Source organism: Thunnus thynnus, chromosome 21, assembly GCF_963924715.1.
Source record: "Thunnus thynnus chromosome 21, fThuThy2.1, whole genome shotgun sequence".
Classification (NCBI taxonomy): domain Eukaryota; kingdom Metazoa; phylum Chordata; class Actinopteri; order Scombriformes; family Scombridae; genus Thunnus; species Thunnus thynnus.
In genome coordinates this window covers 18,926,563-18,942,078 of record NC_089537.1, presented here as the reverse complement: position 1 = coordinate 18,942,078, position 15,516 = coordinate 18,926,563, and the positions used below count along the sequence as shown (strand labels likewise).

General features: G+C 39.1%; 2 protein-coding genes and 1 long non-coding RNA gene across 3 annotated transcripts; 1 reads left to right on the top strand and 2 right to left on the bottom strand.

Annotated features, from left to right (window-relative positions):
* Positions 1-505: 505 nt before the first annotated feature.
* Positions 506-5,954, bottom strand: nrros (negative regulator of reactive oxygen species). The gene is made up of 3 exons (XM_067578426.1): positions 5,726-5,954; positions 4,020-4,117; positions 506-2,562 (listed from the first exon to the last, which is right to left on the bottom strand). Exons 2-3 carry the CDS (start codon positions 4,110-4,112, stop codon positions 616-618), a joined length of 2,040 nt encoding a protein of 679 aa, XP_067434527.1. The 5' UTR covers positions 4,113-4,117; positions 5,726-5,954; the 3' UTR covers positions 506-615.
* A 150-nt stretch (positions 5,955-6,104) lies between these two features.
* Positions 6,105-14,759, top strand: LOC137173543 (uncharacterized). The gene is made up of 2 exons (XR_010925202.1): positions 6,105-6,360; positions 14,613-14,759. It is a non-coding gene; the product is annotated as an uncharacterized lncRNA (long non-coding RNA).
* On the bottom strand, positions 11,491-15,146 carry fbxo45 (F-box protein 45). The gene is made up of 3 exons (XM_067578428.1): positions 14,600-15,146; positions 12,710-13,066; positions 11,491-12,529 (listed from the first exon to the last, which is right to left on the bottom strand). The coding sequence occupies exons 1-3, from the start codon at positions 14,927-14,929 to the stop codon at positions 12,344-12,346; spliced, it is 873 nt and encodes a 290-aa protein (XP_067434529.1). The 5' UTR covers positions 14,930-15,146; the 3' UTR covers positions 11,491-12,343.
* Between the last annotated feature and the right edge of the window lie 370 nt (positions 15,147-15,516).

Below are 15,516 nucleotides of genomic sequence, written 5' to 3'. Positions count from 1 at the left end.
TGTTCCTTATTTGAAGATATGATGATATCTGTTCAAACTTGCTTAAACATAGTGGCCTGTCACTGCTTTTCTGCAAATTGCAGATGAGCGAGTATTGATATATGTATCCAAAACTGCTCATCATGAGTAGTGACAGTGGAATTTCATGTCATGTCGATGTTACATCTGTATCTCAGTGATGGGAAGGAAACCTCAAACCCCTCCTCTTTGAGATACAGAACTGGGCAGTTGCTGCACATCTCAGCAAAACAGGAAATTTCATGTTTCCTCTGCTGCTTATAGCAACAGCTTGCATCACACTACTTCTGCATATGTTCACACACAAACACACACACATACACCCCCCACACACAGTCACACACACGTATACCCCCATGCACACTCACACACAACTAGTCCCACAAGAACTCAGCCACATTTTTACATCAGAGTACCAGGAATATGGTCTGATTTTGAACCACACTTTAATGTACAAAGTATAGCTATGAGAAAAAATTGTTAATAATTCTTGCAGAATTGCTCCTTTATTTCAAACATACATTCTGTTACATATCTCAATAATATACTATACAAAATATGGTCTACTGTGTTGTTTTGTGTAAGGTTTATAAAGTATCAGTACGATGTAGGCTTCAAACATTTCTTTTTGATTGATTTTTGTAACATTTCGGGTTTGAAGGTGAGGAGAAAAATGATTGAAATGCCCACAAAAGAAAGACAGATAGGCACAAAAAGGAGAATGTACCAGAATATAGATTCTTCGCCTTTATCGTAACACATAAATGACTGGGAATTCTCCACTCTGTGTGTTTGGAAGAGATCCTCACATTCAATGTCTGACTGTCCAACCATATTGATAGTCTTTGTTGTTTGAAATGTCCTGAACCATTCTGTTTGGCAGCAGTTGAACAGATTTCCTGTGAGGAAAACAGTCTGAAGTTTTGGGGCTAATGTATTAGCCTGGCCTGAGGGAATAGTGGACAGTTTGTTGTCCCTCAAATCGAGCAGTTTTAGATCGAGATTTAGGAGTGAAGGGGGAACCTCGACAAGAGAGTTCCCCGAAATGTTTAAAGACTTCAAACTTTGGAAATCAGAGAAGTCAAAGTCTTGTATTTGTGTGTTTCCTAAACCTAAATGCTGTAACGTTCCGCTAAGACTTTGTCTTGATTGTTGGACAATGAGTCCAGGGTTATCGGACAGTTCCAAGTGTGTTAGCAACAACCCAGCAAACGCAGACAGTGGAACCCTTTCAAGGTTACATCCCTTAAGGTAAAGCTGCCTTAGGGATACAACATTTGTCCAATCCACACAGGCTGAGATATCGTCTGTACCAGTCTCAGCTTCCTCAGGGAGGCAAATGTCAATATTGTTATAACTGAGATCCACTGATCTGAGGCTTGGCAATGAGGAAAATAATCCCGAGGATAACCGGTCAAGATTATTCAGGCTAAGGTTAAGGTAAGACAGATTGCCAAGAGTGGTCAGTGTACCTTCATCTGCTACAATCTGGTTCAGCCTGTTGTTGCTGACATCCAACTCATACAAGCTGCCAGAGAAATGCTCTGAAGTTAGATTCAAGGTTTCCAGACAGTTCATGTACATTCGAAGTCTGGACAGGGTAGGCATTCTGTGGATGAATCCTTGAGGGAAATACTGCAACTGGTTTACACTTAGGTCTAAAATCTCTAGAGAGGAGATGTCACCGTGAAGACTGTCATTCCATAACTGAGCCGTTACGTTTCTCATATACCTCTTCAGGTTGTAGAACTCAACGGTTGAGGTCGAGTTTGGGGATGTGGCCAGGTGTTCATAAAAATTCACGCTGTTGTGGGATAGGTAAAGGTTCCGCAATTGACTCTGGCTGGGCAAGAAAGGGAAGAAGAGTAGTTTGTTATCTGACAGATCAAGCGTCTCTAGCTGGAAAGTGTCATTGAGGTCTTGTCTAGAAATGAACCACTCAATGAAGTTGTGACTGGCATTGAGGACCACCAGCTGTGTCATGTGGAAATCAGTAAGGCAAGGCAGATCGTTGAAGGCCAAGTTGAGCCGCTGGAGCTTGGGATTGCTGTTGAAGGCACCATCAAGCTCAAACAGGATGTTCCTCTGCAGGTCGAGTTCTTTGAGCTGGTAGAGATCACTGAATGAGGTCTCATCCAGCCTCCGCAAGAGATTTCCAGAGAGATTGAGGTACTCCAGGGATGTTAGATTTTGGAGGAGAGTGGCAACCATTTCGTCATCAAGCTTATTTTCAGAGAGATCTAAAGATCTAAGCCCTGGTAGCTTCTTTAACGCATGGCTAGTTTCTTGGTAGCCAATATGAAGATTGTTATTTGCTAAATTTAGGCTTTCTAATAATTTTGAGTCTTTAAAAGTGTTTGATTCTATTTTCTCAATGCTGTTACAGGCTAGGCTCAGGGTACTTAATAAGGGGTATTGGAAAAGAGAATTGTCCTGTAGTGTTTGAATGTGATTGTAGTTGAGCTGAAGCTCCTCTATGTTGTCTGGCAGTCCTGCAGGTACAGATGAGAGTTTGCAATTGTTGCACAGAGCTGTTCTTTGTATCTGTAAAAGAAGGGGAGAGTACTTTTTTAAGTTCTTGCATTTGTGTGTTGGAGATTGTTGTCTTCCCAAGATTGTTTGGAGAGAAATGTTCGGGTTAGGGTTTAGGTTCTCCTTAATGCTAGTTCAGCATTAGCTTTTAGACAAGTCCACTATAACTATTTCTTGTGTCAATGTATTTTCACAAAGCTTCTCTAGCTTGTTGACTTATTACTTTGGCAGGTTTAGAAACAAAATCACATGGGCAATTACTCCGTTTTGGGTTCACATCCGTTAGCTTCCTTTTGGCAAAGATTGTATCAAGCTTATTTTTCTAAATCTAGCAAGCCTTTTTTTTCTTTGACATTTATCATTTACAATATTCTGCTGCTCTTAGATCACATAAAAAAGTTACATAATTGGCTTTTATTGCTTGAGCATCCATTTTATTTTTTTTAAATTTTACATACATAGTTTTTTATTTCTCATTTCTCATTTTTTGTTAGTTGATTTTATACCATTTTCCACTGAGACATACTTAATAAATGGTTTAGAAGTTGTAACTAGGTTTATATTAATGCTAATTAATTAATAATAATATTAATTAATTAATGAGAAATCATCAATAAGTATGGCTTTTTGGTGGGTTGTGAAAAATTGATTTTGCTCTGTCTTTTTAGCTAGGCCTTTAAATAAGAGCTATGAATTGAAGAGTGAGTGGGACAGCACAGCACAGCACATCAAATCCTGTTTTTTAAAAGCTTATCAGCATTAACACACATAAACCTATGAGAAAGTGAGTAAGTAACAAAAGTAAGTAATACGGGTTTCTTCCACTACAGTCCATGAGTCCATGAAGTCAACTGTTTAAAATGTTATTAAGTTTGGTCTGGGTAGCTCTGGGTCCTCCTGACGAACTGAAGACGTAACTAAAAAGATAAACCTTTTATGCGCGTGTGTTTCCTATTAGTGTGAAAATGACTAATTGTTTGACATTTGTTGACTAATTGTTTGACAGACTACGTACTTACGTATTTCCTGATATTTTTATCACTTTGTCTTGCTGATTAGGCAAAGTGGGAAATATCAGAGCGCACAAAATTCCATGTTATTGTAATTGTCTGCCGAATACTAACATGAACTGAATCACCATGAATTTTGTATGAGTCACCTGGTTATGTTTATAACACATCTGATGTGGACTGAATAAAGCACCAATGTTTAAATGATGGCAAAAAAGAAAGGAAAAGCTAATTGCAATTCTGATTACACATATTATACACAGACACTTCATTTCCCAAGACTAGATTAACACTCTAAGTGCAATATTTATAAAACATTCATAAAACCACACACACAAAAAATTTTTGCCATCAAAGCATATAACATACATACTATATATCCACCTACGTTCCTGTGAACTTACTCAGTTCATTTCAAGAAGGACTTTTATGGAGTTAAGTAAAAGAGAGACAGTTTACCATCGGGCACAAGCTGTGTTGTGGATGACTTGAGAGGATTCTCCACATGTGTAATAAGCAAAACAGGATTGGAGTGATTCCGTGGACTGGCATCCTCACTGTTCAGAAGAAAATAAAAAGGGATGAGACTTTGTGTGATGACTTATTTATTTCTATACTTGCAAATCTTTGACAAATATTACAGTATTATTTTGGCAATAGATCATCTGACTTATTCAGCCCATGCCTTTAGCCTCGCTCTCCGTCAGTGTAAAGCCATAGTTACTGTGATTTGCATGTGATGACCAGTCTGGTCTCATGAAATTTTAGTAATGACCATGAGGTCTTAAAATGCAAATATGTGCTCCGTGCATGAAAACTTGGGGAAATTAATTTCTTCACCAAAAAAGAATTATCAAATGAGCAGAAAGAACCAGGAGAAGCAGACGGGCAGACACATTCAGCCCTCTATTCCCACCTCAAGAACTCTACTTAAATGTTTATTGTTTGGTCATAACTAAAAACTTTCTGCAGTCTTAAGCAAATTATTTCAGCTCTGGTATCCTAACTTTAAATATTAAGATAACAATATCCCTTGTCAAACATGTGAGAATGGTAAATGGTGAAATGGTCTTTCACAGCGTCAAAATGTAATCCGTACATTATAATCTGCAATTATTTTCTCTTGTAATTGCAGGTTACCTTGTACAATGAAAGCAGTACAGTAAAGTTGAAAGCGGAAAGAAATAATCTGATCGATGTTTTACTTTTACTCTGACTTGGATCCAGTCTCAACCTGCTCTAAATGTTGAGTGTATAATATCATGTTTTATCCTGAGAACAGCAGCTGGACAATTTGGTCAAATTTCCCAAATTTCAACTCAAACCACCGAGTGACACATGCTGTATGTGGAGGCCTTGTGTTCCTTTTTGGCTTGCACGCACTCACACCGTCAATCTTTGCATTTTAATGGAAATAAGTCAGTTTGAGAGGTTGTCATTAATAACCCTCAGTTATTTTTCCTGTCATATGAACATTTCTTCATTTTCTCTGCACTCTACTGTACCATTTTTTCTGCCCTTTTGAGTGTTACTAGATGCGACACAACCATAAAGACATACAAGTAAGAATGGCATAAATTTAACTCCATTTACTGTACAGTACGTTGAATACTGATTGCACAATGTACATTTGAGGGTTCTATTCATCAGCATAATGACAAAATATGTGATATGGTCATATAACATTATGACTACTAATGTAAATTTCTGTTTCACTTTATGTTTCTTGACGTTGAGAGACGCCGGTTGGTTTTTCAAACTTTAAATGTTTAACTGTAAGCTACACATACAGTAGCTCAAAGGCACATTACTAATGCATGCAATACGAAGCAATGTTGTCGTAAATAATGATTCAGCATGCATTTTAAGTGACATTTGGAAAAATCCAAATTAACTAGATTTACATGCAAGAACATTCTTTGCAAAAACTAAATGCCATTAATTTATGCATAGAGTATAGAGTAGGTTTTAGCACAGGCACGATTCAAAGTGTGCACAAACGTATCTGATCAATAAGGTAACTTGCTCAAATACACCAAAGACCATTCATGATAAAATATGTTCAACGTTCTTATTTTAGATAAAGCATGCAAATTGCTTCTTTTAGTAGTCTGAGTAGCAGTGCATAGTGCAGTAATAGGTGAGTGCACAGTGCATTTACTTACACTGGTGGTTAGGTGTGGATTTCCCAAGCCACTGACGGTTGATCCCCTGACCATATCGCTGGTTGACTCGCTGTTAAATGCGTTCTCATGTGCGAAGTTCAGCTGCCTTCCTCTGTTCTGACTGAAGCACTGATGCCTTTTCTATACTATTCACGGAAGCAAGCAGTCAACGGAAACCAAGTCACATGGACAAGCTGCAATCAGAAAGAGGTTCTCAAGCCCGGGCCACAGGAAGGCAAATGCAGGCTTTCACAGCTCAACCAGCACAGCAGAGTCTTTTTTTTCTCTTCTTCACAATGCTCACAACAGTAATCTTGATGTACTCGCAGCTAAGCCTGGTAGCACAAGTGCCACCACAAAAACCTAATGAGAACACACCCTTCACACCCTCGGCTCGTTCTGATCATTCAGTCTTCTAGAGAGGAAACCACTCAACATACACACCCTTCCTGCCTGATTTTTCGGCCTGTCACTGCAACAGCAAATACAAAACACACATATACACACTTACACTTTGCTATATGGAGGGTTACAATGATCCTAGTGCAGATGTTACATTACATAACTTGGGAAATCAAGAAGATGATTGAAAACCTGATGGACAGTACAAACAATGTCACTGCATCATGCTCTAAGTGAGTAATGGAGAAGTCCTTGAATGTTTTACTTTCAACACATTAACATTTTGCAACACGGCTACTTTAAGTAACCAAGAACCTTCTCCTCACACTTTATATATGTGTCTCTCTGTCTCTCTCACTTTTGTTGTCCAGCTGGCTACATCTTAAGTTCTATTTTGTCTTTAACTCCAGTTGTTAACTTGTCATATGTTTCTCCTAACCCATGGGCGTAAGAATAAGGAATTAGGAATCAGGAAGTGATGGTGCCGTCCTTGAAGAGTTGATTTGTTAGTGATTCCTTCCTGTTTTCACACAGGACATCTCTAGCTCTCACTTCTGACTCTGCTGTAAGTTGAGTGGCAACAAGATTTTCTAATCCAAAAGTTGAGGCTAATTTACTTGGTGGACAGACAGCCGAACACGATTAAAGTACAAGATACCCGGTAGAAAGTGTATTGACACCTGCTGCTCTGTGATGCAGCACTGCTTTGAGTTAAATGCTAGCGTCAGCATGCTTAGATGCTCGCAATGACAGTGCTACCATGCTGAAGTCTAGCAGGTATAATGTTAACCATGCTCACCATCTTGGTGTTGCATTTTTGCATGCTCACATTTGCTAATTCACAAATACAAAGTACAGCTGAAGCTGATGGGTTGGGGGATATCATTAGTTTTGCAGGTATTTGGTCATAAACCAAAGTATTGGACACATGGAAATTTTGACCTGATGATGGTGTCAGATGAAAAGAGAGGCTATCACCAAAATGATTACAATTCATCCTGAGGGGAACATGCGTCAATGCCAAATTTCATGGCAAAGGGGACCAAAGTGGTGGATCACCCAACGGGCAGACATTGCTACTAAAAATTTTAAAAATGAAACCAGTTTTCACTGTTACACTTACATCCACTGTTTGGTTTTTCATTTACAGCTATTCTAATTTTGAAACATCAAAGAGAAAGAGAAAGAATAACTACTCCTACGATACAATGTGGGCCCACTGAAAAATATTGCATACTAGAATTAACTTTGCTTTATTGACCCGTTGGTCTACTGACAAGTGATGGCAGCACTGCTTCAGATCAGAGACAACGTTAAAAATAAGTACACCACAGAAGTTGAGTATTCTGCATTCTCACTCATGCTGACTAAATGTGGGAATTTAAAACTTACTTAGCAGGCAAGTGATTGTTAAATCCCCACTCTTGGAAGATTTCTGACTTGTTAGTAACATAAAAATCTTCAAACAGGAGACACAATACTTTATTTGTCAGCTCCACCCTAAAGTTGACCAACCAGGTTGACCTCTGCACGGAATAAATGGCTGCTATGTCTTTGTAAATCACCATGTTCACTTCTAGCTGTCTATGACATTTCTCAGCTGTCGCGTGTGTTGTTGTTGTGTTCTGAGCAGATTGAGAGGAAGCAGCTCTCACACAGCTCTCTGGACCTGTACGCTGATGTGTGGATGTACACAGCATACGTGTTAATTCCGAGCACTATTCTGTTTCAGGTTTCATGGTCATATTGAGATACAGCATGGTACGAAAATTTACATTCTATTTTTGAGAGCCAAGAACGTGATGTGGCAGTTGTGGTGTAAAGTCCCATGGGTGAGGGTGTGAGGGGGGGATATGGGAAGTTTCTACCCTGCAGTACAAAAACACCACAGAAATGAGCATTCAACCAAACCAAACTATAATATTGTAGAGCCCTAGTTTCTCAGGTTTAGCGCTTTTGAAATTTCCTCTTTCACCTGTTCTTTTCACAGCAGTAGATATACTGTATTTTATTCCTCTCATCCACTTAACATACATAATTAGTTTCATAATATTTAAAGGTGTTGTTTAACTATAAAATTCACCCCACTGCTGCAGGTTATTAAAAACTGATTAAATCTGTAAATGCTTACTTGATATTGCATTTATTAAAAATGAGGGTGGAGAACTTTTATCCTCTTGAGATTTCATGCATTCACACATGATTAGGCTTCTCTGTGGTGTAAAGTTACTTTCATAACATGCACAAACCAAGTGCTGCCCTCTTGTGGATACAGGAATCAATCAAATCGTTTGGGTTTTCACAACTCCCGTAGGCTTTCTCAGTTTCTGTTGCTTGTGAAAAGGTTGCTCCTCTCCCTTTTCACTAGGCCCTGGTTTCCAGCATTACTAGTGTTTTATGTGTTAAAATTATAATTTTGAAGATTTTCATGTAAATAAATGTCTGTCAAGTCACTATCTATCGCCGAATTAGGTAACACAATGGTAATTGAGCCTATGGCCTACTGATGAAAGCTCTTGCATTTGCAGTATTATGATTATTACGAACCGGGGGGTCAGTGGCGACTTTCCCGCCATTAATTCAAATAAAAAGTGGGGCAGTTAGTGATGTGTTTTCCATCACCCATTGGTTGATCCGCCAGAGAGGGCAGGCAGACCTAACGCAGCAGACTCACTCTTTAATTCACTTATGCTAGCGCAATGTCACACAGCAACACTGTTTAGATCACTGGGAGTGAGGTCGAGTGAGGTCCAAGAACACACCTGCAATTACCGCTAATGCCATATGGTGCTGCCAAAGAGAACGAAAGGAGATTGTCAAGATTGCCACTTTAACATCCTTTTAAAAGTTTCTAGTGCCGAATAACAGTATCTGCTCTTTATATGGGCCGGCGGCACTACATCGCCCTTGGAAAATGTCCACTTAAGCAACATTTATACAAAGCTATCCATGAAAAAGTCAACTATGATGAACACCTATAGAAATTCATGCTTTTCTTGCAAGACACTAGCAGCCCAATTTGTGTCCATTCATGCAAAGGCAGGGATATATTCTGGAGGAAAAGTGAAGCTGAGGTATAATTACTGTCAATTCAGCAGCTCTTAAGGGTTGGGCAGTGCTGTAAAAGGCACAGATACTGTTGGAGGCTTGATACTGCAATTGGAGAAATTCAGCCCAAGAGACTGACTGACAGATGGGCATCGTACGATCAAGGATGGAAAGACTGACATTGATAGACAATTTGGCAAACAGACACTCAGGGTCAGAACAAGACAGAATGGCAGGAGACTAGAGAGACAGCTGTATATTAAGATACCCAGACAGGGAAATTGTAGGAGAAAGGGACAAATAGAAAGACATAAAGCAGTCAAGCGCTTAGCATTGGCAGCACATATTCAATCAATCTTTATTAAAAGTGGTAATCCTCTCCTACACTGCTGAGATCACACTGCAACAGAACAGTGTGTCCTGTACTGTGATGTCTTTTCTTTGTATTTCCTGTTAATTAAGGTTGAGTTTCTGTAGGTGCTGTACTTTCTTTTATTTGTTTATTCACCATGGCAATTCAAGCCTATCTTATTCTGTGCATTTCATAACAATCTGCTGCTATTGCTGCTGCCTGTGATATACAACATGCCTCTTTCTGTTCACTGGAGAATGAACATACCAGACATTTTGTGTTTAGAGCAGTAAATGTTAAAAGGTTAACTGATTTGAAAAATATAAAATATAAAATATTTTTTCATATGAACATACTGTATCTTATTGCTTTAAACTTAGATGAGTTGAATGTGTTAATGCTGTTGTGGAAACCTCAGTTTTTGCAATAAATGCTATAAGTGCTACCAATGTGAAGCTTAAAAAGTGTTGTTGATTCAGACTGTAGTTTGTGGTCTTATTAAGTAAATATCCTAATGCAGAAATGTTTTTCAGTCAGTGTTGCTCAAGGCTGACTGTTGATCTACTAATGCAGTTTTCCTGTTGTGGCATGTTTAGGCTTTTTCCTGCATGGTTTTGTAGTGTGTGCAATACAAAAAGTTCAGAAAGTGGCTGGCTAGCATGTTTTTGCTTCTGAACATTGCTGTATGTTGCCTTGAAAATGTACTTGAAATAGTGAGTAAGACCTTTATTAAAATTGATACATATTGCTAACTAGAATTCAACTTAGAGCCACTCCACCCAACTTTACATGTTTAGTTCGGTTTACTGGTCATGAGTTTATTTGAGCTTGAGGCTTGAAATTTTTAAAACAAAACCTGTGTTTAAAACTAGAAATGTGAGGTTTGAAAGACATGGGCAGGGACAGTCTAACAAAAGACACTACTGAGCTGCATTATGGGAAGTGTAGGCTTGACCCATACTAGAGACTAAATGTCAGGATATCTCAAGCCTCTGCTGCCTCGATTTTGACCGTCATTTAAAAGAAAATCTCTCTAAAAAGTCCCTCAGTTTTATGGAAGTACACCAATGAATCACTGGAGTACCCCTTTAATGTGACCCACTTATGTATCTGGTCTCATAATTGTGATTTATAGTATTTTTTTAAGTACATTTGCAGCAGGCTGCTCACTAAAACAAATACATAAATAGGCCTGTGCATTATAAATCAGTATGCACTGTAAAGGTAAACTTATTAAATGACCTTAATCTGCCTGTTATCCAAAATAGAAATGCCACCAGCCCTAAAATGCTTCTATTATACCTATAAATAGCTGATACTTTTGAAATTGATTTCTACAGCCTCTGTTGAGTGCTGAACAAGAATTTGCTTTGAGCAGAGCTGCAGTTCAACACATTAGTGCTGAACAGAAAGCCTTGATCTGAAATGTTTTTCCATGCAGTCACTCAGGGTGATGTACAGTATGAACTGCAGATGTTGTTGTGCAATTCAGTTTTACACTGAAGGAACTGTGCCACATTAACAATAAGAGTCCACATGAAGTGTGCAGTATAAACATCTGAGGTAGTTCATCTTGCATATTGGATAATGTCTTTTGCATTCTTTGCATTATAGTAGCTTCTGCAGTTACAGTATATGCATATCATTGATGTCCTATCAAAACCATCCATCTCCGAAACTTTCATGGGCTAAGATAAAAATAAAAGCCTTGTCTTCTTCATCTATGAATTACATTTTTGAGTCAGCTTTTCAGTTTTTGAATGTTCTACTTTTAAACTTAAGAAATAGGAGAATTTTCTCAACCCATAAAGGAAACTTTGGCTCTCAGTCTGCCTGCTGTTGCCTTGTGTTCATATCTTCCTTGGTTATTTTTAGTTTAGGTAGCTGATTCATAAAGAAAGAGGTGGATACATGTAGTGTAACTGGCCTGTAACCAACTGATAAACACAAGCATCAAACAATCTCTATTCTAAGAGTGGCACCATGTAGACTTTATTTTCAGGCCGTTTAACCATACAGTATCTATAGTACCATAGATAAAACCAAGAAATAAATAGAGTGTAATACTACAGTAGCACATTAAAAAGGACGCACATTAACATGATACAGGTATATTTTTCACCATTACTGGATGAGTACTTAAAAAGGGCAGATGTTACAGTCTATACGCCAGTATCCATGCACATGCATGACAGGTGGTCGGCATGTCCTCTATGTTTGCCTAAAGTCAAATATAACATCAGGTCACATCGATATGGCATAAAACCTTAACAATCCAGTCATTGATTATAGTTTAACTCTTGTCAACTCATACAACAGCTAGCTTTGATAACAACTACTGTGTCACTTGTTAAAATTATGTCATAAAGTATTTGCCACAATAGAATAGTTTTGGCCTCATTCAAGCAGACGTAAAATCTCAGGTAAATGTTCAGCACTGTAAGTCTGAATTGGATGAAATTAAATTATGTTCCCCTCTCCTGTAAATACAACAGTCCAGCGTCTAAACTGTAAAAGTGGATACTTCCACGTTGGTACAGAAACATGTTTATGGCAGTCCAGACACAATCCTTTTCCCTGTAGTATGTCCAGTATGTCCAAAAACTTTGACTCTGGATTCATGTCGAGCTGTAGTAGAAATGTTAACAGTCCTCTTTATGAATGTGAATAACGTTGCTTGGAAGAAACATGACCACTTGGCCTCCAAATCCTTTTGAAACTTTGCAACAAACGGGGTCGGCAGTACGTCGAATGGAAAAGTCCCGCACTCGCCTGTGGCCTGTTAGTTGTAATTTGCGACACAGGTTATCCTGCATCTAGCCGTCCAGAGGCTTCCCCAGGTACACCATGGTGACTTCAGTGTTTCCATACACTGCAGAAACAGCAGGGAACAAGCACGCTTTGGGCAGTCCACGAAATGCTACTCCAAGAAACTCAAAACCCCTCTCGAAGGCTAACGTCTTGTCATCCATGTCTAGAATCACTCGTATTCTTTCTCCAATCTGTGGACAAACACAATTAAACTGTAGTGTTTGATTACACAAATACAAAATAATAACTTTGGTCAAAAAATATTTCCTGCAATGGTACAGTCATATTTGGATCGGTCAGTCACACATTTTAACACTCCTTCAACATTATTCAAAATCTGATGAGGACACAGTTGTGGCTACATCTCCTACCTGGTATTTGGGTGCATTGTTACACTGTGGGAAATTTCCATTGACCTCCCCATTATGGAGCAGGTTGTTGTCGACCAGGTTCCAGCCCCAGCTCTGGTCATCACTGCCCAGCAGGGCCACATAGCCCTGGCACTGCATGGACGCCCGCTTCGTGGCAATGCCTATCACTGCCACGGTGCCGAGAGGGCCTTCCCACCAGATCTCCCAGGCATGCCGCCCCTCTGAAAAGCCGATCTTGCCACGTGCTCCGTCTGTGCTCTGGGCAATGGGGTTGCGGTGCAGGGTGAAACCGTTCTTCTTCACGTAAACATTGCGGGAGCAGTCGTGGGAGCTCAGAGCATGTTGAAAAGCCTTAAGCTGTAGAGGAGGACAAGAGAGGGATCAGTTATTGTAGTAATTAGAGAACTCAGGATTTGGTAAACATTTTCTGCTAAATATGGATTCTTGCATGAACAAGGTGAGACAATGTCATGGACTTTGTTATTTACACCATGCAGGACAGAATGTGTTGCACCAATCAGGGCTTTGGAGCTTAAAGTCTTTCACAATTCATGTTATAAGCAGATGATTATGGCTGCTAATCACAGTTTGAGATTAATTAATCAATATCTTCCAATGAAAGACTCTATCTATTTGAAATAGATCTTAAGCAGTTTCACTCAAAATTTAAAACTGAATTTTGCCATTTTCAAGTGTAGCATCTGATCTTTTACTGAGGGAATTATTCTAAAAGTGAGGTTTGTTGACCTCCAAGGTTCCTTAAAGAAGTTTCATAGGGCCTCCAGGAAAATTAAGAAGATTTTCATGTCACTGATATCAACTAAAGACTGTCCCATTTAGAGTCTATAAGTATCACTGCTCTAAAACTCTAAATATTTCACTCTTAGTGGGTCTATTATTTACCCCATACGATGCAGACAGTTACACAATAATAAACAATAACCTCACTCTGGGTCCTTTTAATAAAATAGGGGCACATGGTCTAATGTGGGCTACTGACAACACAACAGAACACCTGCAATATTACATTAAACTAAAGATATCTTGAATCAGAACTCACTATATATACTGTATTGTTCTCTCATAATTCCATACACAACCTGCTGTGTAGAGGTATGAGGAAACACAAGACTAATCCAATGTTCATGCTACAGAAGAGAGCTATAAGAATCCATCAGATTATTATGAACCAAACAACAAACTATTTATTAATTTCCACGCTTTAAAATTTTGTTAGTTGATCTTAAAACTGCACAGATAACATACAAAGCACACAATGATTTACTTCCTAACTGTTATCAGAGGCTGTTTGAATTTAGAGAGAGCCAGTATGAATTTAGGGGAATGGGTATGTTTAAAAAAACAAAACAAAAACAAATATACAATCAGATATACATCTGTCAGAGGGGTTCATTTGTAGAATAGCTGTGACCAGGAATTAAGAGTGTGTAGTTCACTTTGCAAATTGAAAAAATGTTTAAAATTGAGGTAGTGAACAAATATAAAACTGAGGTATGATTATTTTCAGTGTATGAAACGTTTGGAACTTTGTCGCCTAAACCCAGCAGCGAAAGGGTCGCCTATTAGAATATGTCATGTAAACAGGGTACGTATAATAAGCTTACGTTTCAATATGATTTTGTTTTTCTTTTGATTTAATGCCTTAATGCTATGTATTTATTTCTATGAGAATTCATGTTGAAATTGTTGTTGAAAATGATTGTTAATGAACTGCAATCAATCACCAGCCTACTACTACTACTGTGTCAGGAGATACAGGAGGCTATCAGCCATGTTCCGCGCAGAGCAAAGGTTACACTTAACAGGCAGATTTTTTTTAATAAAGTTCGTCATTATTCAGGGTTCTCGATGGTAGACTGATAAACCTACTTTCCCCTTGTAGGTGGGCAGGTTGCACAGAATGTCCGACCGCAAAGCTTCTTCGCTCAGAGACCGATTGCACAGACTGCGCCACACCTCGCTGTTTTCATCCGCCAGGATATTGTTCCAGTGCCAGCACACCAACGAGCACCGCATCAAGTCGAACATCTCCAGATAGGAGAAAATATGCTCCAGGACTCGAGCTGGCAGCCTCCCGGCCACCCCTGCGCCTCCTCCGGCGGCAGCGGTGTAGGGAGAGCCGGCGGAGCTGCAACTGGCTGCCGCTGCTGCGCCCGAACAGGACGAGCCTCCTCCTCCTCCACCGGCCGCTCCAGACATTACAGCCCTGCTCTTTACCGACGACACCAGCCGACTGAAAAGAGCCACCTTACACCGCAGAATGATTCCTAATATAAGTTAAATGTCAACATTTCACCTATTAAATCACACATAAGTCGCACTGAAACCACAACAGTATGGACCCTACTCTTCCCAGTTCAATGGCTGAATGGAAACGATGCGTCAAGGTCCTAGAAGAGCGAAAACAAATATTACAGCGTTGTCAAAGACACATACAAATAAATTTGTCGACATGTTGACTATTTTAGGGTTGTGGTTAAACAGCTAATTTCAGCTTAGAGATGGTGTCAGATAAATAAGCCCTTGCTGCCCACGTCAAATATATTATTTTTACCTGCAAGGACCGCAGAGCAGCCATAATAATGAGCTCAGTCGCTTTTGCTACGATGTTGCGGTGTTTGGATATTTGACGTTACAATGTTGCGATGTTAAAGTGTAGCGACTATGTAACAAAAAAGCACAAAAAAGCTGCAACAAATAAGGATGCAATTGCTTACAAATAAATTATTTAATATATTATTTCCTGTCCAGTCGGATTCATAATTTTTGAGATTCAGTGTGAATTG